A 26,511-nucleotide genomic window follows, 5' to 3' on the forward strand; every position below is an offset into this window, starting at 1 on the left:
GAGAAATATGCTAAAGATAATGAGATTAGGAGAGTGACTTGAGATTCACTTATCACTCCATGCTTCTAATTATTTAACAGGTGATAGAGGTGTCTTCCTGCCTCTGATTCCTTCCCAGCTTCAATATGCTCTCCCTACATCACTTCCGACGCATATGGCAGTTAACGCAGAAGCAAGCCTGTCATTAGAGCAAATCTGTTCATGTGCCTACACCAGTGTCCTAGAATATTGACAGTTTTACACAACAATAAAAATCTATGTAATCCTACTCAATAACAGCCCAATCAAAAAATAGGCAGAAGACCTAAATAGACATACAGATGGCCAACAAGTACATGAAAAGATGCTCAACATTGCTAATTATTAGAGAAATGCAAATCAAAACTACAATGAGGTACCACCTCATACTGGTCAGAATGGCCATCATCAAAAAGTCTACAAATCACAAATGCTGGAGAGGGTGTGGAAAAAAGGGAACCCTCCTACCCTCTTGGTGGGAATGTAAATTGGTGCAGCCACTATAGAAAACAGTATGGAGGTTCCTCAAAAAACTAAAAATAGACTTGTCATATGATCCAGAAATCCCACTCCTGGGCATATATCTGGAGAAAACAATACTTCGAAAAGATACATGTACCCCAATGTTCACTGCATTAGGTGAGTTCCATTACTCACCTGGGCACCATTCTTTTGTCTCCTTGCTGTTAACCATCCACGGTTCCTTCCCCTGCTCCAATAAGCAGATCACATCTGGCTTAGAATCAGAAAATCCTGTTCAAGAAAGAAAAAAAGGACCAAGTTATATTGTGGGTGTCCCAGAATTAAAATCAATCCATGATTATCAGGAAAGAGGACTAAGTAAATTAAGGGTCAGAGGAAAGGCTGAAGAAGATAAAGTCCGATGGAGCAGCCAATTTCTAACTTCACAAGGCACAAAAAGCATTCTTTGGTAAGCAAGAATCATTAATTCAGTCAAGCACTTGGGAGGCACTCACAAGAAATTTATAACAATAAACATAAAAATTCCAGAAGGCCAATTCTGAATTTTGGAGAGCAGGTAAACTTACCCAGTGAGATCAGGGTATTATAATTCTCCAACATCACATCTCGGTACAAATCCTTTTGAGCAGAGTGCAAGCACTCCCACTCCTTTTGAGAGAAGTAAATGGCCACATCTTTGAACTTCAAGTCCTGAAACCACAGATAAAAATACACAGAAATTAACGGGCAAAATCTTTACAATAAAATAAAAGAAATTTTGAGAAAGCAATTCAATAGGGGAACACCGTTGGGAAAACAGGATGTGCTGGACCTTTCAACATGAGTCAGTCAACAGCTCAATATCAAAAACAAACAACCCAATCAAAAAATGGGCAGAAGACCTAAACAGACATTTCTCCAAAGAAGACATACAGATGGTCAAAAGGCACATGAAAAGATGCTCAACATTGCTAATTATTAGAAAAATGCAAATCAAAACTACAATGAGGTATCACCTCACACCGGTCACAATGGCCATCATCAAAAAGTCTACAAAGAATAAATGCTGGATAGGGTTTGGAGAAAAGGGAACCCTCCTACACTGTTGGTGGGAATGTAAATTGATACAGCCACTATGGAAAACAGCATGGAGGTTCCTTAAAAAACTAAAAACAGAGCTACCATATGATCCTGCAAGCCCCTCCTGGGCATATATCCAGAGACAACCATAATTCGAAAAGATACATGCACCCCAGTGTTAACTGCAGCACTACTGACAATAGCCAAGACATGGAAGCAACCTAAATGGCCATCTACAGATAAATGGATAAAGACGATATGGTACATTTATACAATGGAATATTACTCAGCCATAAAAAAAGAATGAAATAATGCCATTTGTAGCAACATGGATGGACCTAGAGATTATCATACTAAGTGAAGTAAGCCAGACAGAGAAAGACAAATATCATATGATATTGCTTATATGTGGAATCTAAAAAAAAAAAGATACAGGCTTCCCTGGTGGCACAGTGGTTAAGAATCCACCTGCCAACGCAGGGGACATGGGTTCGAGCCCTGGGCTGGGAAGATGCCACATGCCACGGAGCAACTAAGCCCATGCGCTACAACTACTGAGCCTGTGCTCTACAGCCTGCGAGCCACAACTACTGAGCCCACATGCTGCAACTACTGAAGCCTGCACACCTAGAACCCGTGCTCTGCAACAAGAGAAGCCACCGCAATGAGAAGCCCGCGCACTGCAACGAAGAGTAGCCCCCACTCACTGCAAGTAGAGAAAGCCCGTACGCAGCAAGAAAGACCCAACGCAGCCAAAAATAAATAAAAATAAAATAAATAAGTTTATATAAATAAATAAATAAATAAATTTTAAAAAAGATACAAATGAACTTATATACAAAACAGAAATAGACCCACAGATATAGAAAACAAATTTATGGTTACTAAAGGGGAAATGTGGGCAGGGGAGAGATAAATTAGGAGTTTGGGATTAACATATATATACTACTCTTTATAAAATAATCAATAAGTACCTACTGTATAGAATAGAGAACTATACTCAATATTTTGTAATAACCTATAAGGGAAAAGAATCTGAAAACAATATATGTATAACTGAATCACTTTGCTGTACACCTGAAACTAACACAACATTGTATCAATAAATTGATTATACTTCTATTAGGAAAAAAAAAAGAAAACATGGATAGGTCAGTGTGGAAACAAGGATGATCACAGCACACGTTCTTGGTGCACACATCATTCTTTTTTTTTTTTTTTTAATTGAGGTACAGTTGATGTACAAATTATATGTTTCACGTATATAACAGTGATTCACAATTTTTAAAAGTTATATTACATTTATAGTTATTATAAAATATCGGTTACATTCCTTGTGTTGTACAAATCATTTTTAAACATGCTTGCTACTACAGATATAACCGCTTGGCATTATCCTCTTCCATTATCCACCCAGGCCTGGGAATAAACAAAGTCCAGATAATTGGTGTCTTCCAATTAAATGAAACTGTACGTACATGTACATAGCACATGCTATGTTCAGCACATAACACTGTGACCATCTCCTTCCATTCTCTCGTTTTAAAAACTTGTTTAAAAGTCTGAAGAATTCAGGAATTCCCTGGAGGTCCAGTGGTTGGGACTCAGTGCTCTCACTGCCAAGGGCCTGGGTTCAATCTCTAATCGGGGAACTAAGATCCCACAAGCCACGCGGAACGGCAAAAAAAAAAAGTCTGAAGAATTCAAAGATATCTTTAAAAATCTCTCTTATGATTTGGATATAACTTATGTGATTTAATTTCTTAAAAACTCAGGCTCATATTTAATCCTAGCTGTTTTCCATGTCACTATAAATAGACATCATTTTCATTGGCTGTATGATGCCCCATCTTATGTATTCAATGTTCTTATTTTGCAGCACTAGCTTAGACAAGTTCTCTTGCGGTTACAAGAGTCGTTACTTCTCAATAATTTATGCATCTGGTTAAATTGTTCCTGTTACAATAAGTTGTCCCTAACTATACTCTCCTTGTTCCAGAACTACCAGGACTGATGGAGTAAGATCCAGACTCACATTGATGTGACCCAAGATAAGTATACACCACACAAGTTCAAAATGGACCCACGGACTCCTTGGAATATCACATAACTTCATATACTGAATCTATCATATCTCCTATCATATTCCCAGTCAAAAAGAATCTCAAAGCTAAAGATATGGGCAAACACTGAGAGTGCAACAAGTCAGTGTCAATTACCTTCTTGTTTATCTGGAAAACTCAAGTTTGCAACATGGACTCTCACTTAATGACTCACCTCCACTTCAACAAAGCACAGCTCTAACAAGGGAGGTACAAAATTTTCAGCAAGGGTTGATTTTCCCATTCCATCAGTACTCCTGGTAGAAGGATAAGCACTCATGGAATGCTAAGGGGTTTTCTGAATAAATAGCTAAACATCTGTTGGAGAACAGAGAGACACTTATGGGACAGCAGCCTTTGGTAGCATCACTCATTGGAATAGGAAGAAGTGGGGAACAAGTCCCTTGGAAAGGCTCAGGGAGGCAGGCAGTTTCAGGAAAAAGAAATCCACTGTTCAAATCTTCCAGAATAAAAAATGCTTTCAATGAAGGAGAGAAGAAACATCAATTCATATAAACAATGGCTTTTAGGGTTGCAAAACCAGATCATTTATATCCTGGGCTCATCTAAGAGAAAAGCAAGCTTAAAAAGGCAAAGGAAGAAGAAGCAAGAGCAGCCCTGAGTCACCAGACTGACCTCAGAGTTCCCAAAGGACTGAAAATGAATTTTCCTCTCTCCTCCTCTGTTCCTATCTTCCTGCTTTTGGCAACCCAGTGAGTACACACACACACACACACACAGAGTCTCTTTCTCTTTCTTGATTTGAAGGAGAATAACAAACCTTTGCTTTCCCTGAATCCCAGGGAATCCAACTGTCCATAATGTATTCAGAAGAAATAACCTTCCCACTGTCAGGAGCTCATCTGAGCCCAGAAGGGCCTGCTCTAACCTGCCCTGGGTTGACCCTTGTTCTACCTGAAAGACACTGAGCTCCTCAGCCATGGAGGCATCTCAACGACATGACGGCACCCTCAGGCCCAGGAGCACAGGATATTTAGGAAGGCCCAGCCCTGGACGGTTTCTGCGACAGAGGTCTCCAGACTCCTCCAGGCCTAAGACTCAGGTACCTCCTTGGCTTTGTTCCCATAACCCAGAACTAGGGCCCTCAGAACCCAAACTGGAACCTCTTTCCACAAAGACCCTATCCAGAATCACCAGTACTGAGCCAGTACATGAAACCGTAATTCTCAGAATCCTTGTGGCCAAGTACATTCTGGTTCCCAACCAAGATCACCCATGGCTTTCCTGCCTGACATTATTCCTTCTCACCCCACCCTCAGCCTTCCTGTTGATAGGCAGTGTTCACTGCATCTCAAGCACAATTATTGCGCATTAAGCACTTTAAGTTCCTGGTGCCTTGTATGTATTAATCCTCAGGAGAGGCCTATGAATCTTAACTCAAAGGAAACTTTAGGTTAGAGAAGTGAAGTCATTTACTCAAATCTGCAGTAAGCAATGGCATTGCTGGGCTTTAAATCTAGATTTCTCCAATTCTATAGCTGAATGCCTTCCACTTCTGACTCTTGCAGATGCAGCCAGGGATTTCCTGATTCTTTGCAAGAACCCTGAGCTGGACTCTGCACTTAGGGAAGCAGAAAATGCTTGGTCTGCTCTGTCTGTCACTGCTGAGCACAGCACTCTATGAGGGAAAATCAAAAGTAGAAGTGAAAGGAGGAAAGAAGCAGTTCTGCAAACAAAATTCCTTTATCCAAAAATTTCAACCAAAATCCCACATGACTCTGGCTCTGTGTGGGCACTGGGGACATGATGAGTCTGACCCAGCACTTGTCCTTAAAAAGCTCAGAATCAGGGAGAAAAACAGAAAAATAGAGACAATCACCGGACATCAAGCTCTGTGGGGGACTGGTTACCACGACCAAATCGCCAGCTGAAAAACAATGTACTCAGTATTAAAAAGATTTTAACGGAATGTAATGATGAACTGGCAAAGACAGAAAATAATCCCGAGAGGCTAAAACTAAGTCAAAATGGGAACCAAGAGGAGTGTGCTGAGCCACTGATGCTTATTTTACCAGAGAACCTCTGCTGAGCCCAGATGACCATAAGCTTTGATATTCATGACCTTAAAGGGTAGGGAGATAGGAGATCAAGCCTACAGCTGGCCCAGATGGGAGTCCAATTGGTTCTGTACTGCAAAGACCTGGGACCTCTAGGACCAGGCCCTCAGAATAAGGGAAAAGTAGAAGCAGCACTCCCATTCTCAGGGGCTACAAGGAAAACTGCCTGACTTGAACTCTGGCTGCTGGTGGAAGGAAAATATTCTCCCCTGAGGAACTGTAACCACAAATTAGCCCTCACACAGGTCTCAGCTCACATTCCTATTACTAAAGTGAATCTAAAAAACCTACCATCTATGTATGAATCTACTTTAACGTGGTTCTGGTTTGGCAGTGCTCCTGGAAGAAGCAAGCCCAGATGTGTCCTACAGGAACAACCTTCATCCAGACCTCAAGAATCCATGGGTAGAATTCCAAGGAAAATGACCAAAGAGTCAAAAATAATAAAACAACACAACATTGTGAATGAACTAAATGCCACTGTACTGTACACTTTAAAATGATTAATTGTATGTTATGTGAATTTCACCTAAATAAAAAATTAAATAAAAATGAAACAGGCAAAGAGGCATAATTCCATGATCCAAGAGTCAGGAAAATCAATTGTTTCAACTTTCATTATATTTGAAAATTTCCATAATAAAATGTTGGAGGGAAAATATCACACCTGCAAAAATTTACATATTACGCAGATAACACAGGTATATGTTTTTTAGAAAGGGGGTAAGGTATTAAGAAACAAAACTCCACGAAAATAACAGGTAGATTTAAAAGAAAAAAATGAAAACTTCTAGAATAAAAAACATAATACTTAAAATTAAATCATACAATGGCTGGAATAAATATCTCTGAAGAGAAAAATTACTGGACTGAAATATTTAAAAAGAAATTACGCAGAATGCTATCAAAGACAATGTGGGAAAGTATTAAGAGGTTAAGAAGATAAAGTAAGAAGGTTTAACATATCTAATTAGAGTTCTAGAAGAAAAAAGGAGAAAGGACTGAAAAAGGTAGTAATTGAAGACATAATGTCTAAGAAATTTTCACAACTGGCAAAAGAAAGCATTATTCAGAAGCCAAATGAGTCTCAAACAATAAATAAAAAGAAATCCAGGGCAATTATATCAAAACTTCAGAGCATTAAAAACAGAGACTATGTTAAAAGTAATTTGATATTAAAGACAGATTGTCTACAAGAGAATAACAGTCTGATTGACAGATGTCTATTCAACAGCAACAATGTAAATCAGAGATGACAGAATAAAAATTCTCTCTCACAAGTGAGGACAAATAAAAACATTTTCAAAAAACCAAAAGAACAGAAATTCATTAATGTATGTACTTCCAACTAAAGGAAAGTGTTCCCAGATAGAGGGTTTGAGATGTAAGAATGGTGAATGGTGCCGTTCTTTAAAATGGCAAAAATGTGGATAAACTAAGCTAACATTCAATATATAAAATAATAAAAATGTTTTATGGACTAAAAAAAAAACAATGAAAGAAAAATACCTGACTACAATATAAGTTGTTTGATCAGCTGGAATATCTAGTTCCTCATACTATTGAGCAAGATCATAAGGATGTTCTTTAGTTTCAGACACTGGTAAGAAAGTATGTTAAAATGTCTAAGGTAAGCAATAAATAAACAAACATAGTTTATAACTTTCAAACTCACAGAAGGGAAAATGGAATGAGATAATAAAATACAGAAAAGGTAGAATAAAAAGCACAAACTAAGTCAACAAAGATACTTTCAATTATGTCAGTAATTACAACCACTGTATAGACTAAATGCTCTCATTAAAAGATAAAGTTGGTCAAAAACCAAAGCCCAGTTATATGCTGTTTACAAGAGACACATCCAAAACATAAACATCCAGAAAGACTGGAAGTAAAAGACTAGTAGATAACGTGTACACACCTAACAAATAATAAATATATATAGTACATACACATACACACAAAACAAAAAGGAACAGAATTATGACAGATAAACCCTCATCATTATGGGAGATTTAACATACCTCTCAAAATAACTGATAGATAACACAGATAAAAAGTCAGTAAAAATAGAGAACATTTAAATAATAAAACTAGTGAGCTTGATTTATTGGCCACATACAGAAAAATGCACCCAACTCAAATAATAATCATCTCAATCATATCTGGAAGATTCAGAAAAACTGACCACTCTGGACTTTAAGACAAGACACAAACATTTTTCATGAATACATACTAATAAAAAGATGCACCTTAATAGGATTGCCTATGGGGGGGGGAGTGGTAAATGGAATGGAAGAGAAGTAAATAAATCATCAGAACAAGAGAACAACCTTGCCCAGACCAACAACAATGTGCCATGAAGTGAAGATTATGACTAACACTGTACTCAAAGCCTCCCCCCATCCTACCAAGGGAAAAAGAAAAAAGAAGAGAAGGGAACACTATGACATATTTTATGAGGCTAGACCAGAAGTCAGCAAACTTTTTCTATAAAGGGACAGAAAGTAGATATTTTATTTTTAAAATTTTATTTATTTATTTATTTATTTATTTTTTGCTGCATTGGGTCTTCGTTGCTGCACGCGGGCTTCTCACTGCAGTGGCTTCTCTTGTTGTGGAGCACAGGCTCTAGGCACGCGGGCTTCAGTAGTTGTCGCACGTGGGCTCAGTAGTTGTGGCTCATGGGCTCTAGAGCACAGGCTCAGTAGTTGTGGTACACGGGCTTAGTTGCTCCGCAGCATGTGGGATCTTCCCGGACCAGGGCTCAAACCCATGTCCCCTGCATTGGCAGGCAGATTCTTAACCAGTGCGCCACCAGGGAAGCCCAAGTAAATATTTAAAAGTCTGTGGGTCATTACCATCTCTTGCAACTACTCTACTCTCACCGGGGCATGGAAGTAGCCATAGACATTACATGAATGAATGAGTGCAGCTATGTTCCAATAAAGCCTTATTTATGGACATTGAAATCTAAATTATATCATTTTCACATGTCATAAAATATTATTATTCTTTTAATTTTTTTTCTAACCATTTAAAAATGTGGAAAACATTCTTGGCTTACAGGCCAGGGCCACAGTTTGCTGACTCCTGGACTAGAGTAACCTTGACAACATAACTTGCACAAAGATTTTATGAAGAATGGAAATTATAGGCCAATCTTACACAAGCTACAGATGTAAAAATTCTAAATAAATTATTAGCAAACTGAATTCAGCAATATGAAAAAGAATCATAACACATCATGGCCAAGTTAGGTTTTTCCTGGTGTAACAAGGTATAAATGATTTTAGAAATCAATTAAAGTTACTAAGCACACATTAGCAAATTAAAAGAGAAAATCCATAAGATCACCTCAAGAGATGTAGAAAGATGTTTCAAAGAATTCAATATTCATTCGTGATTAAAAATTCAGAGCAAATTAGGAATAAAAAGTAATGTCTCTAACCTGATAAAGGACATCTTGAAAAAAACCAAAAATCCAAGAGAAAGCATCATAAATACAAGTGAAACATCAAAGGAATTCTCTCTAAAACTGGGACTAAGAAAAGGTGCCCAAATTCTCACCAGTCAATACTGTTCTGGGAGATGGAACCAGTGTGATAAGACAAGAATTAGCACCAAATAAAGACTGAAAAGAGGAAAACATCAATATTTACAGATAACACAATTATTTACACACAAAAAGTGTCCTTATTCATCAATGATATGATTATCTAAGTTAGACGACCCCAAATCCGAAAGAACCTACAAGATATTACAATAAATGAGTTCAGCAAGTTGGATGGCTATAAAATCATTATCTAAAAATCAATTTCATGTCTGTATACAAGAAACAATGAGAAAATTAGTCTAAAAATTAATACCATTTACAAAAAACACAAAATATAAAAATACCTAGGAATAAAATTAACAAAAGACGTGTAAGACTCCAATTAAAAAACTTTATTGGAAACCATTATACAAAATTGAAATCAGCAGAGTTATACCACATAGAGTGAGAGGGAAACTCAATACTGTAAAAATGTCAACATTCCACAAAACGATCTAAGATTCAATGCTGTGTGAATTGATATCCCAACTGGATTTCTATGTAACTTGATCAGCCAATTCTAAAATTTATATGGAGAATCCAAAGGCCAGGAACAGCTAAGCCACTCTTTGAGGACAAGACTATGATGGTAGAGGAACATGACTTACTAAATATCAAATATTATTACAAAGCTGTCTTAATTAAGACAATGTGGTTTTGGTGGAGGGATAGACAAATAGGCCAGTAGGGAAAAACAAACAGACCAGTGGATTAGAAAGGACAGAACAGACCAAAGCGCATATATTGAGATAGATATATATATATATATGAACTTAATTTATGACAGAATTGCCACTGAAGTACAGAGAGGAAAGGATGATTGTGGAGTAAGAAATTTGGCCTCCAAAGTGAGATTCTTGCCTTTGTCTAGCTAATAGGACAACCTCTAAACACTTGGAATTCCCCAAGTGACAGGAGTGTCTTTGTTATTTATGGTGGGCCCCCAAGACCACATATGTTTATGCTAATGAAACTACGCAGGGTAGGGGCTGGCCATGCCAGAAAGACCAACCATGTCATCAGAACCTTGGGGCTTTGGGTTATGTGATATCAGCTTGACTTCCAGGCAAGTAGGGAAGGGAGATGCTGGAGATTGCATTTAACCACATGAAAATGATTCAATCTTGCCTATGCAATGAAGCCTCAATAAAAACTCTAGACACTGAGCTCAGGTGAGCTTCCCTGCATGTTATCACATATCAATATTGGGAAGGTAAACTTCAAGTTTGGAACCCTCCCAGATTCTATCCTATGCATCTTTTCCCTTGGCTAATTTTGTTGTTGTTGTTTTTCTATCTGTCCAGTAAGACTGCAAGTTTTTTTTAAATTGAAGTATAGTTGATGTACAATATTATATGCTACAGGTGTACAATATAGTGATCCCTTGGCTAATTTTAATGTATCCTTTCCCTGTAATAAATGTGACCATGAATATAATAGCTTTCAGTGAGTTCTGTGGGTCTTTCTAATAAATTGTTGGACCTGAGGGTGGTTGTGAGAATTTCTAAGTTTATAGCCAGCTGGTCTGAAGTGAGGGTGGCCCTGGGGCCTTCAAACTTGCAGCTGGCATCTGAAGTGAGAGCAGGCAGTCTTACAGGGTTTATTCCCTTAGGCTGTGCAGTTTGCCTAAACCTTTGCAATGGCCTTTTCCATAAATGATGCTGGGATGTTAGTTATCCAAATGGAAAAAGTAAAATTGGACCCTTGCCATACACCATCGTAAAAATCAACCCCAAGTGAATTAAAAGCTTAAACACAAAAGGCAAAACAAAACCATTTATAGAAAACATTATGGGAGAATATCTTTACTCTTAGGAGAAAAGAGATTTCTTAAACAAGACATACATAAATTAGTAAAGGAAAACAGTGTTAAATTTGACGGCATTAAAATTGAGAATTTCTACTATCTAAAGGTTAGAAGTCAAGACAAAAAATGAGAGAAAGCATGTACAGCACATATGACTGACAATCCACAATATTTAAGGAATGCCTACAAAGCATTAAAGGGAACAAAAAACTGGAAATATAAAACTCAATAGAAAAATTAGAAAATGAGATGAAATGGTACTTCAGAGAAGAGAAAGCATGAAAGGGGGCTCAACTTCATTTAAAACCAAGATACGCACATTTAAATTCAGAATAACATAGCAATTCACACCCACCAAATGGGTAAAAATTGAAGTCTGACAGTACCAAGTATTTGGTGAGGATATGAAGTAACAGGATTTACTACTGGGTATAAACACTAGAACAACTGGGCAATGTCTAGTAAGATTAAAGATGCACATACCCTATGACCCAACAATTCCATTTCCAGTTATATACCTAGAGAAATTCTTGTGCATGATACCAAGAGACAAATTCAAGGATGCTCATAGGAATAATGACAGTAATATGAAAGAAAAAATATATATATTTATACAGTAGATGGCTATACAGTAGGATAAATTCACAATGTGAATGAATCTCATGAATATACGTTGAGAGACAAGTAATGAAGTTGCAGAAGATTCCAAAGTTTGATTTTATTTATATCAAATTTTAAAATGACAATAAACACATATGATTAAAACTGTAAAGAAAAGCAAGGGAAGAAAAACATAAAATTCAGAATAACAGTTACCTCTGAGGGGCAGAAAAGGGAATTGGATTGGGATGATTCACAGCACACATGGGGTTTTTAACAATGCTTAATGCTCTACTTCTTAAATATGGGTGTTCAGTCATTCACCACACCATAAACACTTTTTACTATTCAATATTTAATAAAAGCAGTTTTTAAACGAGAGTTACAATACAGTGTGATAAGAACAGATGCAACACAGGGGAATGTAGTCACTCAGAGGCAGCAAGCATAATCAGGAAAGTGAAGTAGGCTTCACAGAACCCCGAGAAAGTGGCGGTGAGGGATAAGTGCCCCTCTTGTGCTTCTTGTGCCACGGAGGCCAGAGATAGCACTGTGCATTCTGAGAACGGCTAAAGTCAAGTTAGAGAGGGAGCAGAGCAATGAGACTGAAAACAAGTATCAGCTCACGAGACCTTTAGAGGTTCTCACAGGTCAGGGATTTTTTTTTTTTTTTTTTTTTTGCTGTGCCATGTGGCTTGCAGGATCTTAGTTCCCCAAGCAGGGGTTGAACCCGTGCCCTGAGCAGTGAAAGTGTGGAGTCCTAACCACTGGACCACCAGGGAATTCCCTCACAGGTCAGGGATTTTAAGCAGGATACATGAGCTCCGATTACAAGTAGAAGAAACTTCCTATGGGAAATGAGGTACAGTGACTCACTTAGGTTGAGGGGAATGTGGAGAATTTCATGTAACATGTAGAAGATTAACTGGGACCCTGAAAAGGAAGAGAACTCCAACAAACAAAAACAGACCAAGCAGCATTCCAAGCAGAGTGAACGTGGTAAGTTGGAGGTAGAGAGGGAGACTAATTGAATTCTGTGTGTCTGAGGAGCAGACAGTTCACTGGGGTAACTGGTGAGGGATTCTGGGCAAGGAGTACATAGAAGCGATGCTGAAGAAGTCCAAAGGGATCAGAACAGAAAGGTCTTGGGTGACGGTCACCTCTGCCAGGACTAAACATACAATCTTTTCTCACCACTTTAGTCCAGTACTAGGATTGGTGCTCTAGTAAATATAGAATGTGCTTTTTAGTAAATAAACAATGAATGTGAAACAGCTAGAGCTTTATCCTGAAAGTAACAGGGATTCACTGAATAAAGGAAGTGACATAACTGGCCTATTTTATTTTGGAGGAATAACCTAGAGCCAGGGAGTACAATTAGGTCAACGTACCACCCACTTCCACAAAAGTCTCGTCTGGCACACAGACAGTGGAGTGAGGTCACAGGGCATGAGACCAAGGAGCAGGAAAGGTACAGATGCAAAGGGATCTGCCGCCACACTGAATGTTGGGGAGATCAGGAAGTAGGAGTTGGGGACCTCCTGGTTGCTGGTGTAAGTGCACATTCAGGTGAATTTCCATTACCAGCATATTCCCCAAACCCTGTAGACTACATTATACAGAAGAAGTTATGAGGAAGCCATGGTCTGAGAGCTAATAAATGACGGAAATGGGGTAAGACTCTATCCTTTTATGCAGTGCAGAGCCTCTTATTAATACAGCGAAAGTACAATGATCACTCTGAGGAGAGGGGGAAACAGAGGGAGAAATGGACAGTCGAAGGTTGAAGGGCAAAAGGGAGCTAGACTTTCTTCCTCACCAAAATGTGCTGAGAATTGATGGGGAGAATGTGGTCCTCTTCTGAGAATCTTAGGAAGGGTCCGGCCAGAATGGAAATTGGAAGACAAACTCAGTAAGTTCTCACAGGATTCAGAAAAGTCAAAGAGAAAGGAAGAAACAGATTCATCCAGAAAAGAAAGAATATTTCTTTAGTCTTTAGGGTGAAAAGAATCCTTGAAAAGCAAGTGGACAGAATTAATAAAGGAAGACCTACACTCAGACACATCCAGGAAAAAAACCCCAAATTTCACATACTACAAATAGCATGCCATTCTTTAAAATCAACTAGGAATTTTACAGCCAACATTCTCTAGTTATATCTCAAACCAGATACCTTAAGGATTAAATTGTTTAGACAAAAATACTTTAGAAAAATGAGTGACTTTCTATTTTTGTAGAGAAGACCTTCTGGCATGACATAAAGAAAACATTTTTTGAAAACTCTGAATCTTAAAAACACACAAAAGATAGATTAACTCTGAAAAAATATTTCGAAAACAACCTATAAATGACAAAGAGAAAATATGCTTAACGTATAAACTGACAAATGGGCAGAAGAAATCAGTAGGCAATTTAGAAATCCCAACTGTATCATTCATTTATTAACTGTAATTTTGGACCAAGTGACTTAACAGAATCTATTTTCTCATCTGTCAACTTAGAATAATAATATATTTCATAAAATCTGAGATGCCACTGACTGTAAAGCCACCATTACTTCATATACCACGAAAGAAAAAAAATGCAATCGATGAAACTATAACTTACAGAGAATTGAAAAACCCATCCTGATTTCAGAGAAGTTAAAATGTGGGGGAAAAAGCGTCACTGAATTAATGAAATACAGTCATACCTGACTCATAGGGTTGTTATGTGGATTCAACAAGATAACACATACCAAGAACTTCAAACTAGAAGTGGCTCAAAGTAAACACCCAATAAGTTAGTTGCTTCTATTAGTAATGTGATCCCATTCAGTAAACAAAATTACATACCCACACATATGTGCAGACAAAATAATTTTAAAACATTAATAGTGATTAACCTCTAGGTGGTGGGACCATGGGCCATAAACTTTAATAACTTCCTCAAATTTTGAAATTTTTGCAAAAATCTTATATTACTTTAATCGTTAGAAAGAGAGCAATTAGGTTATTTCTATTTGGGGGGGGGATATCTAAATCTGAAGGGGGCAGGCAGGCATTCCAAGCTGTTAGAAATTTGGAAGCAAATAGGCTACTGCATGTGACTCTGGAGGGGACAACAAAGAAATTAGTGAGACTTAACTAAACTTATTCTGTTCTTCAACTTCCCTGCCAAACCATGGAGGCACATCCTGTCAAGACTGTTATAGCACTGAACAAAATCCAGGGAAATGGAAAATCCAGATCAGATAAGACAATGTATGCAAGGCAGACAGCCCAGGTTTAGGTTCCTGGCTGGTTTAGGAGGAAACCATCTCTTCCCCTTTCTCCAAATCACTACTGTAAATCTCTTGGCTAGAATCCTGAAATAGGATAGTGTCCTGAAAACAGAGAAGCCCTTTCCAAGAAGAAAATTGCAAATACAACTTACCTCCGCCATGACTTTTGATGCCCAGCAGCTCTTTTCTCCTCCTCTTCTGGATTCTTAGAGAAGGAAAAAGGTAGAAAATGGTTAAGAAACTAAGAGGCAGCAGTTCCTTCCTGGAGCTCAGAGGAGGCCAAGTCAGCACAAATCCCTACCCCACCCCAGGCACTGAGAGGGAGCCCCAAACCAAAGAAGCCTGCAACCCCACCACCCTCTCTCATCATCAAAAAGAAGAGCAGGCGACCTTAGGGGCCCAGATGGGAGTTCTGGGAAAGACTCCCAGACTGTGGCCTCTTTCCTCCATAAGAGCCTGACTTTGGGTATTTTCAGACCCCAGTACCTTACACTGAGCCCAGATCTGTGCCTCCAAGAAACATCCTAGTTGGATTCACCTGTTAAGAGTCCCACATGCCTGAACTTTAGGCTGAGGGCACCTGCCTGGGCCTTGGTGGTCACACGGTGAAAGAACAGAGGAGTGGAAGTAGGAGGGGGGCTCCCAGCCCAAAGCTCTAGAAACCCCCCCGACACCACCATAAACAGCCCCAGGAGAACGCCATTCACTGCGCTGGAGAGCGAGCGACTGCAGCTGTGCCAGTTCTTGGGCTAGAGAGTGCAATGGGAGCGCAATCCCGGCCTGAGGTAGACGCCCGGAACCCACTCACCCGCGGAACCCACTCAGCGCCGACCAAAAATGTACAAAGAGGGCGCCATTCCCAGCTCCAAAGGGCAGAGTCTGCGACGTGGCCACATTGGGCGCGCGCACACAAGAGCCACAGAGAGTCCCGCTTTGATAGGGTACCCACCACGGGCCTGCGAGGCACTGGTTGCCGAGCACCGGACGTCTGGCGCACAAACCAACACCAGGGAGTATCTCACGGACTTTCCCCAGGCAGGAGGCCACACAGCTGCGACACCCATGACCTCCAGACATCCCCAGCCCGCCCCCCGCGCCAGCCTGAAGCCACACCCACCCGTGATGGCGCGCGGCCCATACCTCCCACCCCCGAGTGTCGACAAGCGGCCTGGAGAGAACCACCCTCCCCGTCGTCCTTTATTTTCCAAGCGCGGGCACGCAGCTTGGACATGCCCGACGGCCACCCATATTTAAAACTCCCGACAGACCCCAGCCCTGCCACGAGCCTCCTCACCGTCCACTCTTCCGGGGTCCTCTCACTCCAGTCTGATTGAATCCGCCCCAAACCAGTGAGCGAGGCAACCTGGAATGCCCCGATCCTTTGCGCCCGAACTCCCGGCAACTCACACCGGTCAGCCAACTTCGGCCGAATCCGCAAACACCGCGGAGCCCTCGGGGAAATGTAGTCCAGAGGGGGGAAAAATCCAACTAGAGCCTGAACCGGCACATCAGTCTTCTCCGCCCCAAGTCGCGTCGTATTCCAAGCTTCAATGAAGCCCAGTCCTGACCGCCCAGCCGCACGCGAGCATCCTCCGAGAACCTGGGCAAACCCACAGGTCGAGGTAGCAATAGGTGGCTGCGGAGGGGTAAGAAAGGGTTGTGGCCCGTAGAGGCTTCTGGGAAATGTGGCCCACAGGCGGGGAAAGGGGGTGCTCAAGTTTCCGCTGAGAATTCATTCCCAAGTCCCGGGCGCCGCCGGGAAGTGCAGTCCTCACTCCGAAACGCCAGAACGCTGCAGCCTGAAGTCCCGGCTTTTCAGCATGATTTGGGCGGGGCCCCAGGGACGCCCGGTAGGGGCTGGGCCCACCCTGGAGGCGTCTGGGAAATGTAGTACCAGCCTAGCGTGTTGGGGACGTGGCGGGGGAGAGTCTGAAAGGGAGCAGTAGAGTTCAGGGTGGGGGAGTCTGAGAAGGGCTTGGGGAGGTTCAGGAAGGACAACCCTGAGTCCGGAATGGAACCAATACTAAACTCTGTATACTATGTAATACTGTTTTCAAACATTTTATAAGTACATAAATATAGATAAAAAGACACTTAGGTAATAAGATCGCTGGAAAGTCACACTAACATTTGTTAACAGTAGTTAATTTCTAGGATGTGTGAGTTTTTTCTTTTTACTTTAAGAGTATCACCTTATATTTTGGCCATTTTCATGTCCTTCTTATAAAACATTACTTATTAAATTTTGTTAAATATAAAATGAATAACTATTGTGGATGCAAATAATCAATAAACCATCTACAATAAGGAATAGAAGAGTTTTATTCCAGCTGCGCTGAGGACTATAGTGGGGGATATAGCCTCTCAGTAGTTCTGAGAAACTGCTCCAGAGAAGCATGGCTTTCAGCATAGTTTTATATCTTGTCAGAACAAAGAACATACATCAAACATGACATGGGTACATTCCTTCAAGCTTTCAAAAGAGACAGATTAGCACGTACACAGTGAGTCAGTATAGGCTTGGTGTCTGGGAAAGGAACCTTATCTTTAAAGGAGAACTGGCATGGGCTTATAGGAAGGGAGGCATTTATCCTTATCTTCAAAGTGGACATTCTTTACTTCTGGATCATGCATTTTTTTCTTTAATGGTTAAAGCAGATGTGTAATGTATGATAAACAGGACACAAGGCTGTTCCAGGAACATAGAGTTCAGGCCAAATTATGTATAAACCAGAATGATTTCCCCATATCTCAATATATGAAAATTCCTTCTATCAGTATATATTCTGAAAATGATGAACTAGAAAGCAAAAAAGTGGGCTGGATTTTTAAAAATTCACAATTTGGTTCTAAAAGATAAATGAAACACAATATCAATAAACAATAACAAAACAAAACAAAAAATTAAAAAAAAACATTAGGAGTGTGGAAGGTTAAACCATAGACATAATGTTCAAAATAATTTTGAGGCTATGTGCAACTTTATAACCACAGTAGAGGTAACTGTAGATTTTCTAGTAAAATTTAAATTACTAATTTCTACTAAGAAGTAGAAAACCTGAACAGAACACTAGCTATAATGAAATTTAAATATATCTTAAAATATGTACTATTAAAAAGGTACCAGATGGTTATAATTGAGTTTCAGCTAATTTTTGAACTAATAACGATTGTTCAGCTTATTCAGATCCTAGGAAAAGAAGGAATGCTCTCTAATTAACTTTGTTTAACTAGCATAAAACCTGATAACGACAGGCCAAAAGAAATGTATTAATCAGTTTCATTTGTGTTAAAAGATATACTGAGACACAGAATTTTTTAAGCTTACTTGCGCATACATCAATTTGAATCAAGCAGCATCAAGTCGAAAGTGGTTAGGAGCACTCAACAAATAGGAGCTAGTGGAGAGGTTTTTACAGAGAAGACCCCAAAGCAAAGCAAGGAAGTTATTTGATTGGCTATACCTTAAGCAGTCGTCTTATTTGGGAAAGCTGAGTTGGCTGTTTGTGATTGGTTGTCCCTAAGGTTTATTCTCTCCGATTTGAGTGCACTGACTCTGGGTTAGGTTTTGGTTTGCTTACATAGGCTGCCAAGGCATTAGAGTCACCTCAGTCTAATAGCCTCCTTCTTTAATTACTTTAACATTTGTGATTATAGATGCAAAAATTCCAAATAAAAGGCTGATTTCAATAATGTAGTATAAAATTTGTACAATTAATTATGTCAAAAGATTTCCTAATGTTGAAAGAACAACAAAATGACAAAACGTATTGCATGAACAAATTAAAGGAGAAAAAATTATATATATATATATATATATATATATATACATACACACACACATATATATATATCAAATGATGCCAATAAGATAATGTGGTAGACAGAATAATGCCCCTTCTCCCATAAGATGTCTAAGTCCTAAGCTTCAGAACTTGTGAATGACTATGTTATGTTACATAGCAAAAGAGACTTTGCAGATATGCTTAAATTAAGGACCTTTCGAGATAAGAAGATTATCCTGGATCATCTGAGTAGCCCCAAAGTAATCACACAGTTCTTTATAAGAGGAAGGCAGGAGGGTCAGAGTCAGAAAGGAGAAGTGAGGAAAGAAGGGGAGGTTAGAATGATGTGCTCTGAAGAGGGAATAAAGGGCCATGAACCAAGGAGTACAGGTGATTCTAGAAGCTGGAAAAGGCAAGAGAAAATATGCTCCCCTTGGGACTTTTCTTGCAGTCCAGTGGTTAAGACTCCGCGCTTCCACTGTAGGGGGCCGTGGGTTCGATCTCTGGTTGGGGAACTAAGATCCCACAAGCTGCACAGCCAAAAAAATTAAAAATAAAAATAAAAAAAAAAGCTCCCCTAGAGCCTGTAGAAGGAATGTTGCTCTGCCAACATCTTGATTTTAGCCCATAAGATCATTTTCAGTCTTCTAACCTCTGTCTGGGTGAGTAAATCTTCCTTCAGAGCAGGAGGAGGAATGGAATGACCTATCAATTCATCAGAAAGCCAAGTCCTTCTGCCTCACTTCCTGAGATACTTCACCTCCCTCCCACCCCTTGGCCCAACCAGGATATTCTGCCTTCCTTCTCCAGAAACTTCTTTTACATAAACAAATTGGAGAACTGGCTCCCTAGTTCTCCTGTTCCAGTGGGGCCTTTGGGTACATCCTTAAGCATCTCAGTGCCCTCCCACATTTATTTCTCTCACACGGTACAGCGGAATCACCCAACAGGCACATTTTCTTCAATTTTTTATTTTGAAATTTTTCAAATCTCTGTAAGCATTCAAAGAATAGTACAAAGTACTCTTATACATGCCTATCCCCTGCATTCATCAGTTGTTAACAACTTGCCACTTTTGATAAACTTTCTTTCCCATTTGAAAATAAATTCAAGTATCATGATGCTTCACTACTAAATATGTCTGCACATATCTCTTAAAAACAAGGACATTTACTTACCACACACCACTAAACACAGTGTCTCACACATATATCACCACATACCGCAAAAAACACTCAATTGTTTTGATACCACAAAAAACACTCACACTCACATCAGTAAACACAGTAGCACATCCCATGTATCTCTAACCACAATACCATGATCAGAACCAAGGAAATTAATAATTCCACAATTCACTTGCAATTTCCCCCAAATGTCCCCAAAATTTCTTGTACAGGTTTTTCTTTAATCAGGACACAATGTTTATGCATTACATTTGAGGTTATGTATCTTTAGTCTAGAACAGTCCCTCCACCTTTTTGTTTTCTTTAAACATTGATTTTTTTTTAAAAAAGGGACTTCCCTGGAGGTCCAGTGGTTAAGACTCTGCACTTCCAATGCAAGGGGCGTGGGTTCAATCGCTGGTTGGGGAACTAAGATCCCACATGCTGCGTGGTGTCACCAAAAAAACTAAAAAATAAGATTCTAGCTTAGTTATTCTACAGAATGTCTTACATTCTAGGTTTATCTGGTTATTTCCTCATGGTAAAATACAGGTTAAACATATTTGGTAAGGATACTACATAGACAATGTTGTGTCCTCTTGTTGTATCACATCAGGAGAAACATGAAGTCAGGTCATGTCACTATTGGTGATGCTAAATTTGATCATTTGGTTAAGGTGGTAATGGCCAGATATCTTAATTGTAAAGTTCTAGTTTTTCCTCTCTAACTGGTGAGTAACCTGAGGGCTGATAACTTAGGACCACATGAATATCCTATTTCTCAACAATCAGATGCATATTTAATATAAGGTACATGTTACATAAATTAATATATGTGTTAATCTTTCATATAAATATGAACCATGAAATTGTATTTTGTATATGGACTTTATATATGTGTATTAATGATGTATTATTAACACATATATACACATTATTCCTCAGTGTTAGGTAATCAATCCATGTTATATGCCTTGTGAACCATTTAAGATATTTTATAGTATAATTTAGACTACAACCAATTTTTTATTCTGTTCCTGACTTTTGAATTTAACCCCCATAAAAATATAACATCACTGTAAATAAATATTCATTTTCAGGTTGTTGAGCTTCTCCATCATGCTCAAAATTGGCAGAAACACATATCTTGGAGAGAAAGTTGAGAGTCTTTATTGTGGAGATTATGATCTGTCAAGGAGGCAGATGGCAAAAACTATCCTGCCTTACAGGACTTTTAATAGTTGTGTATCATAGAGAACTTAAGTGTGAAGGTCTTGGTGAATAATGGTGGGTTTTTGCCAAAAATGAATGAGAAGTTTTTGCACCAGTAGCCAATTCCTACAGTCAGTTTGTATCAGTTTGGGTTCATTCACAAAACAAAAATTGTACCAGAATTTAAACAGAAGTTTAATATAAAGAATTATTAAGCAATGATAGGAGAGTAACTATAAAGACATCAAAGAATTTGAAAGGGTCCTTTAGGGCTGAGGAAGGACAAACTTGGAAGGAGGGTCCCTCCCAGAAGCTGGGTTTCAGACCTCATTTGATAAAATGTGGTTGCAGCCCATTGGATGGCAAAGACATTTGCTGGGATGCCAAGTACTCAAAGAGAGTTGGAATAGCACTGCAGGTATGAGGCCTGAGATGCATGGTACCCACATCAGGAGAGTTCCAGGAAATAGCCCTCCAAGGCACATGCAAGCCAAAGCTGATGGGCAGGCATGCAGAGAGAGTTGGTATGCCACTATGGGCATGAGGTCTGGAGCACACAGTGTCTCATCAGGAGGGCCTCAGCAAGGTGGTCACTAGGTCCAGGCCAAGTCTGCGAGATCTCCAAGAGACTGCATGCTCTGGAGCACAGCTGGTGCTGAGCATCACTGAAGGTTCACAAACACACACACAAAAACACACGCACACACACACACCCCTCATGGACCATGAAGCAAGAGCAAGAAAAAGCAAAATGCAGTGACCAGAACCAGGAAGAGATGCTGCCTTCCTCCTCCACTGCCCTCTACTGACAAAGCTTCACATCATATTCACTTAAAGATGCTTAAAGAATCCAGTCCAGGGACTTCCCTGGTGGTCCAGTTGTTAAGAATCTGCTTTCCGAGGGCAGACAGCAGAAGCAAGAAGAACTACAATCCTGCAGCCTGTGGAACAAAAACCACATTCACAGAAAGACAGACAAGATGAAAAGGCAGAGGGCTATGTATCAGATGAAGGAACAAGATAAAACCCCAGAAAAACAACTAAATGAAGTGGAGATAGGCAACCTTCCAGAAAAAGAATGCAGAATAATGATAGTGAAGATGATCCAGGACCTCAGAAAAAGAATGGAGGCAAAGATCAAGAAGATGCAAGAAATGTTTAACAAAGCCCTAGAAGAATTAAAGAACAAACAAACAGAGATGAACAATACAATAACTGAAATGAAAACTACACTAGAAGGAATCAAAGCAGAATAACTGAGGCAGAAGAACAGATAAGTGACCTGGAAGACAGAATGGTGAAATTCACTGCTGTGGGAAAGAGTAAAGAAAAAAGAATGAAAAGAAATGAAGACAGCCTAAGAGACCTCTGGGACAACATTAAACACAATAACATTTGCATTATAGGGGTCCCAGAAAGAGAAGAGAGACAGAAAGGACCCAAGAAAATATTTGAAGAGATTATAGTCGAAAACTTCCCCAACACGGGAAAGGAAATAGCCACCCAAGTCCAGGAAGTGCAGAGAGTCCCATACAGGATAAACCCAAGGAGAAACACGCCGAGACACATAGTAATCAAATTGGCAAAAATTAAAGACAAAGAAAAATTATTGAAAGCAGCAAGGGAAAAATGACAAATAACATACAAGGGAACTCCCATAAGGTTAACAACTGATTTCTTAGCAGAAACTCTACAAGCCAGAAGGGAGTGGCATGATATACTTAAAGTAATGAAAGGGAAGAACCTACAACCAAGATTACTCTACCCGGCAAGGATCTCATTCAGATTCGATGGAGAAATCAAAAGCTTTACAGACAAGCAAAAGCTAAGAGAATTCAGCACCACCAAACCAGCTCTACAACAAATGCTAAAGGAACTTCTCTAAGTGGGAAACACAAGAGAAGAAAAGGACCTACAAAAACAAACCCAAAACAATTAAGAAAACGGTCATAGGAGCATACATATCGATAATTACCTTAAATGTGAATGGATTAAATGCTGCAACCAAAACACAGGCTTGCTGAATGGATACAAAAGCAAGACCCATATATATGCTGTCTACAAGAGACCCAATTCAGACCTCGGGACACATACTGACTGAAAGTGAGGGGATGGAAAAAGATATTCCATGCAAATGGAAATCAAAAGAAAGCTGGAGTAGCAATACTCATATCAGATAAAATAGACTTTAAAATAAAGAATGTTACAAGAGACAAGAAAGGACACTACATAATGATCAAGGGATCAATCCAAGAAGAAGATATAACAATTATAAATATATATGCACCCAACATAGGAGCACCTCAACACATAAGGCAACTGCTAACAGCTATAAAAGAGGAAATCAACAGTAACACAATAATAGTGGGGGCCTTTAACACCTCACTTACACCAATGGACAGATCATCCAAAATGAAAATAAATAAGGAAACAGAAGCTTTAAATGACACAATAGACCAGATAGATTTAATTGATATTTATAGGACATTCTATCCCCAAACAGCAGATTACACTTTCTTCTAAAGTGCACACGGAACATTCTCCAGGATAGATCACATCTTGGGTCACAAATCAAGCCTCAGGAAATTTAAGAAAATTGAAATCATATCAAGCATCTTTTCTGACCACAATGCTATGAGATTAGAAATGAATTACAGGGGAAAAAAACGTAAAAAACACAAACACATGGAGGCTAAACAATACGTTACTAAATAACCGAGATCACTGAAGAAATCACAGTGGAAATAAAAAAATACCTATAGAAAAATGACAATAAAAACACGACGATCCAAAACCTATAGGATGCAGCAAAAACAGTTTTAAGAGGGAAGTTTATAGCTATACAAGCCTACCTCAAGAAACAAGAAGAATCTCAAATAAACAATGTAACCTTATACCTAAAGGAACTAGAGAAAGAAGAACAAACAAAACCCAAAGTTAGCAGAAGGAAAGAAATCATAAAGATCAGAGCAAAAATAAATGAAATAGAAACAAAGAAAACAATAGCAAAGATCAATAAAACTAAAAGCTGTCTCTTTGAGAACATAAACAGAATTGATAAACCATTAGCCAGACTCATCAAGAAAAAGAGGGAGAGGACTCAAATCAATAAAATTAGAAATGAAAAAGGAGAAGTTACAACAGACACCGCAGAAATACAAAGCATCCTAAGAGACTACTACAAGCAACTCTATGGCAATAAAATGGACAACCTGGAAGGAATGGACAAATTCTTAGAAAGGTATAACCTTCCAAGACTGAACCAGGAAGAAACAGAAAATATGAACAGACCAATCACAAGGAATGAAATTGAAACTGTGATTTAAAATCTTCCAACAAACAAAAGTCCAGGACCAGATGGCTTCACAGATGAATTCTATCAAACATTTAGAGAAGAGCTAACACCCATCCTTCTGAAATTCTTCCAAAAAAGTGCAGAGGAAGGAACACTCCCTAACTCATTCTATGAGGCCACCATCACCCTGATACCAAAACCAGACAAAGATACTACAAAAAAAGAAAATTACACACCAATATCACTGATGAATCAGATGCAAAAATCCTCAACAAAATACTAGCCAACAGAATCCAACAACACATTAAAAGGATCATACACCATGATCAAGTGGGATTTATCCCAGGGATGCAAGGATTCTTCAATGTATGCAAATCAATCAATATGATACACCATATTAACAAATTGAAGAATACAAACCATATGATCATTTCGATAGATGCAGAAAAAGCTTTTGACAAAATTCAACACCCATTTATGATAAAAACTGTCCAGAAAGTGGGCATAGAGGGAACCTACCTCAACATAATAAAGGCCATAGACGACAAACCCATAGCAAACATCATTCTCAATGGTGAAAAAGTGAAAGCATTTCCTCTAAGATCAGGAACAAGACAGGATGTCCACTCTCGCCACTATTATTCAATATAGCCACGGCAATCAGAGAAGAAAAAGAAATAAAAGGAATACAAATTGGAAAAGAAGAAGTAAAACTGTCACTGTTTGCAGATGACATGATACTATACATAGAGAATCCTAAAGATGCCACCAGAAAACTTCTAGAGCTAATGAATGAATTTGGTAAAGTTGCAGGATACAAAATTAATGCACAGAAATCTGTTGCATTCCTATACACTAATGATAAAAAATCTGAAAGAGAAAGTAAGGAAACACTCCCATTTACCACTGCAACAAAAAGAAAAAAATCCTAGGAATAAACCTACCTAGGGAGACAAAAGACCTGTATGCAGAGAACTATAAGGCACTGATGAAAGAAATTAAAGATGATACCAACAGATGGAGAGATATACCATGTTCTTGGATTGGAAGAATCAAGATTGTGAAAATGACTATGCTACCCAAAGCAATCTACAGATTCAACGCAATCCCTATCAAATTACCAATGGCATTTTTTACAGAACTAGAAAAAAAAATCTTAAAATTTGTATGGAGACACAAAAGACCCCGAATAGCCAAAGCAGTCTTGAGGGAAAAAAACGGAGCTGGAGGAATCAGACTCTCTGACTTCAGACTATACTACAAAGCTACAGTAATCAAAACAATATGGTACTGGCACAAAAACAGAAATACAGATCAATGGAACAAGATAGAAAGCCCAGAGATAAACCCACGCACCTATGGTCAACTAATCTATGACAAAGGAGGCAAGCATATACAATGGAGAAAAGACAGTCTCTTCAATAAGTGGTGCTGGGAAAACTGGACAGCTACATGTAAAAGAATGAAATTAGAACACTCCCTAACACCATACACAAAAAGAAACTCAAAATGGATTATAGACCTAAATGTAAGACCGGACACTATAAAACGCTTAGAGGAAATCATAGGAAGAACACTCTCTGACATAAATCACAGCAAGATCTTTTTTGATCCACCTCCTAGAGTAATGGAAATAAAAACAAAAATAAACAAATGGGACCTAATGAAACTTCAAACCTTTTGCACAGCAAAGGAAACCATAAACAAGACGAAATGACAACCCTCAGAATAGGAGAACATATTTGCAAACGAATCAATGGACAAAGGATTAATCTCCAAAATATATAAATAGCTCATGCAACTCAATATTTAAAAAACAAACAACCCAATCCAAAAATGGGCAGAAGACCTAAATAGACATTTCTCCAAAGAAGACATACAGATGGCCAAGAAGCACATGAAAAGCTGCTCAACGTCACTAATTATTAGAGAAATGAAAATCAAAACTACAATGAGGTATCACCTCACACCAGTGAGGAATGGGCATCATCAGAAAATCTACAAACAACTAATGCTGGAGAGGGTGTGGAGAAAAGGGAACCCTCTTGC

General features: G+C 39.0%; 2 protein-coding genes across 6 annotated transcripts in view; one reads left to right on the forward strand and one right to left on the reverse strand.

The window, feature by feature from the left end:
* LOC309616637 (zinc finger protein 14 homolog) overlaps window positions 1-15,149 on the forward strand; it is a 77,653-nt gene extending 62,504 nt beyond the window's left edge. For 2 of the 3 annotated variants that reach the window (XM_082367456.1, XM_082367457.1), the window contains exon 7: window positions 3,560-15,149. In XM_082367456.1, the coding sequence (XP_082223582.1) occupies window positions 3,560-3,582 (23 nt within the window). In that variant the 3' untranslated portion in view covers window positions 3,583-15,149. The remainder of the gene's footprint in view (window positions 1-3,559) is intronic. The other variant, XR_014237539.1, reaches the window with a different exon arrangement.
* The window catches only part of LOC309616601 (uncharacterized protein), a 28,325-nt gene extending 11,493 nt beyond the window's left edge, over window positions 1-16,832 (reverse strand). Inside the window, exons 1-4 of one of the 3 annotated variants that reach the window (XM_082367358.1) lie at window positions 16,299-16,832; window positions 15,157-15,209; window positions 1,068-1,191; window positions 676-771 (exon numbers count right to left, since the gene is read on the reverse strand). In XM_082367358.1, the coding sequence (XP_082223484.1) occupies window positions 676-771; window positions 1,068-1,191; window positions 15,157-15,165 (229 nt within the window). In that variant the 5' untranslated portion in view covers window positions 15,166-15,209; window positions 16,299-16,832. Of the gene's footprint in view, window positions 1-675; window positions 772-1,067; window positions 1,192-15,156; window positions 15,210-15,542; window positions 15,812-15,953; window positions 16,097-16,298 lie in introns of those variants that run through there. The other 2 variants (XM_082367357.1, XM_082367356.1) reach the window with 2 other exon arrangements.
* Between the last annotated feature and the right edge of the window lie 9,679 nt (window positions 16,833-26,511).

Source organism: Balaenoptera borealis, assembly GCF_965194805.1.
Source record: "Balaenoptera borealis genome assembly, chromosome: 19".
Taxonomy (NCBI): Eukaryota; Metazoa; Chordata; class Mammalia; order Artiodactyla; family Balaenopteridae; genus Balaenoptera; species Balaenoptera borealis.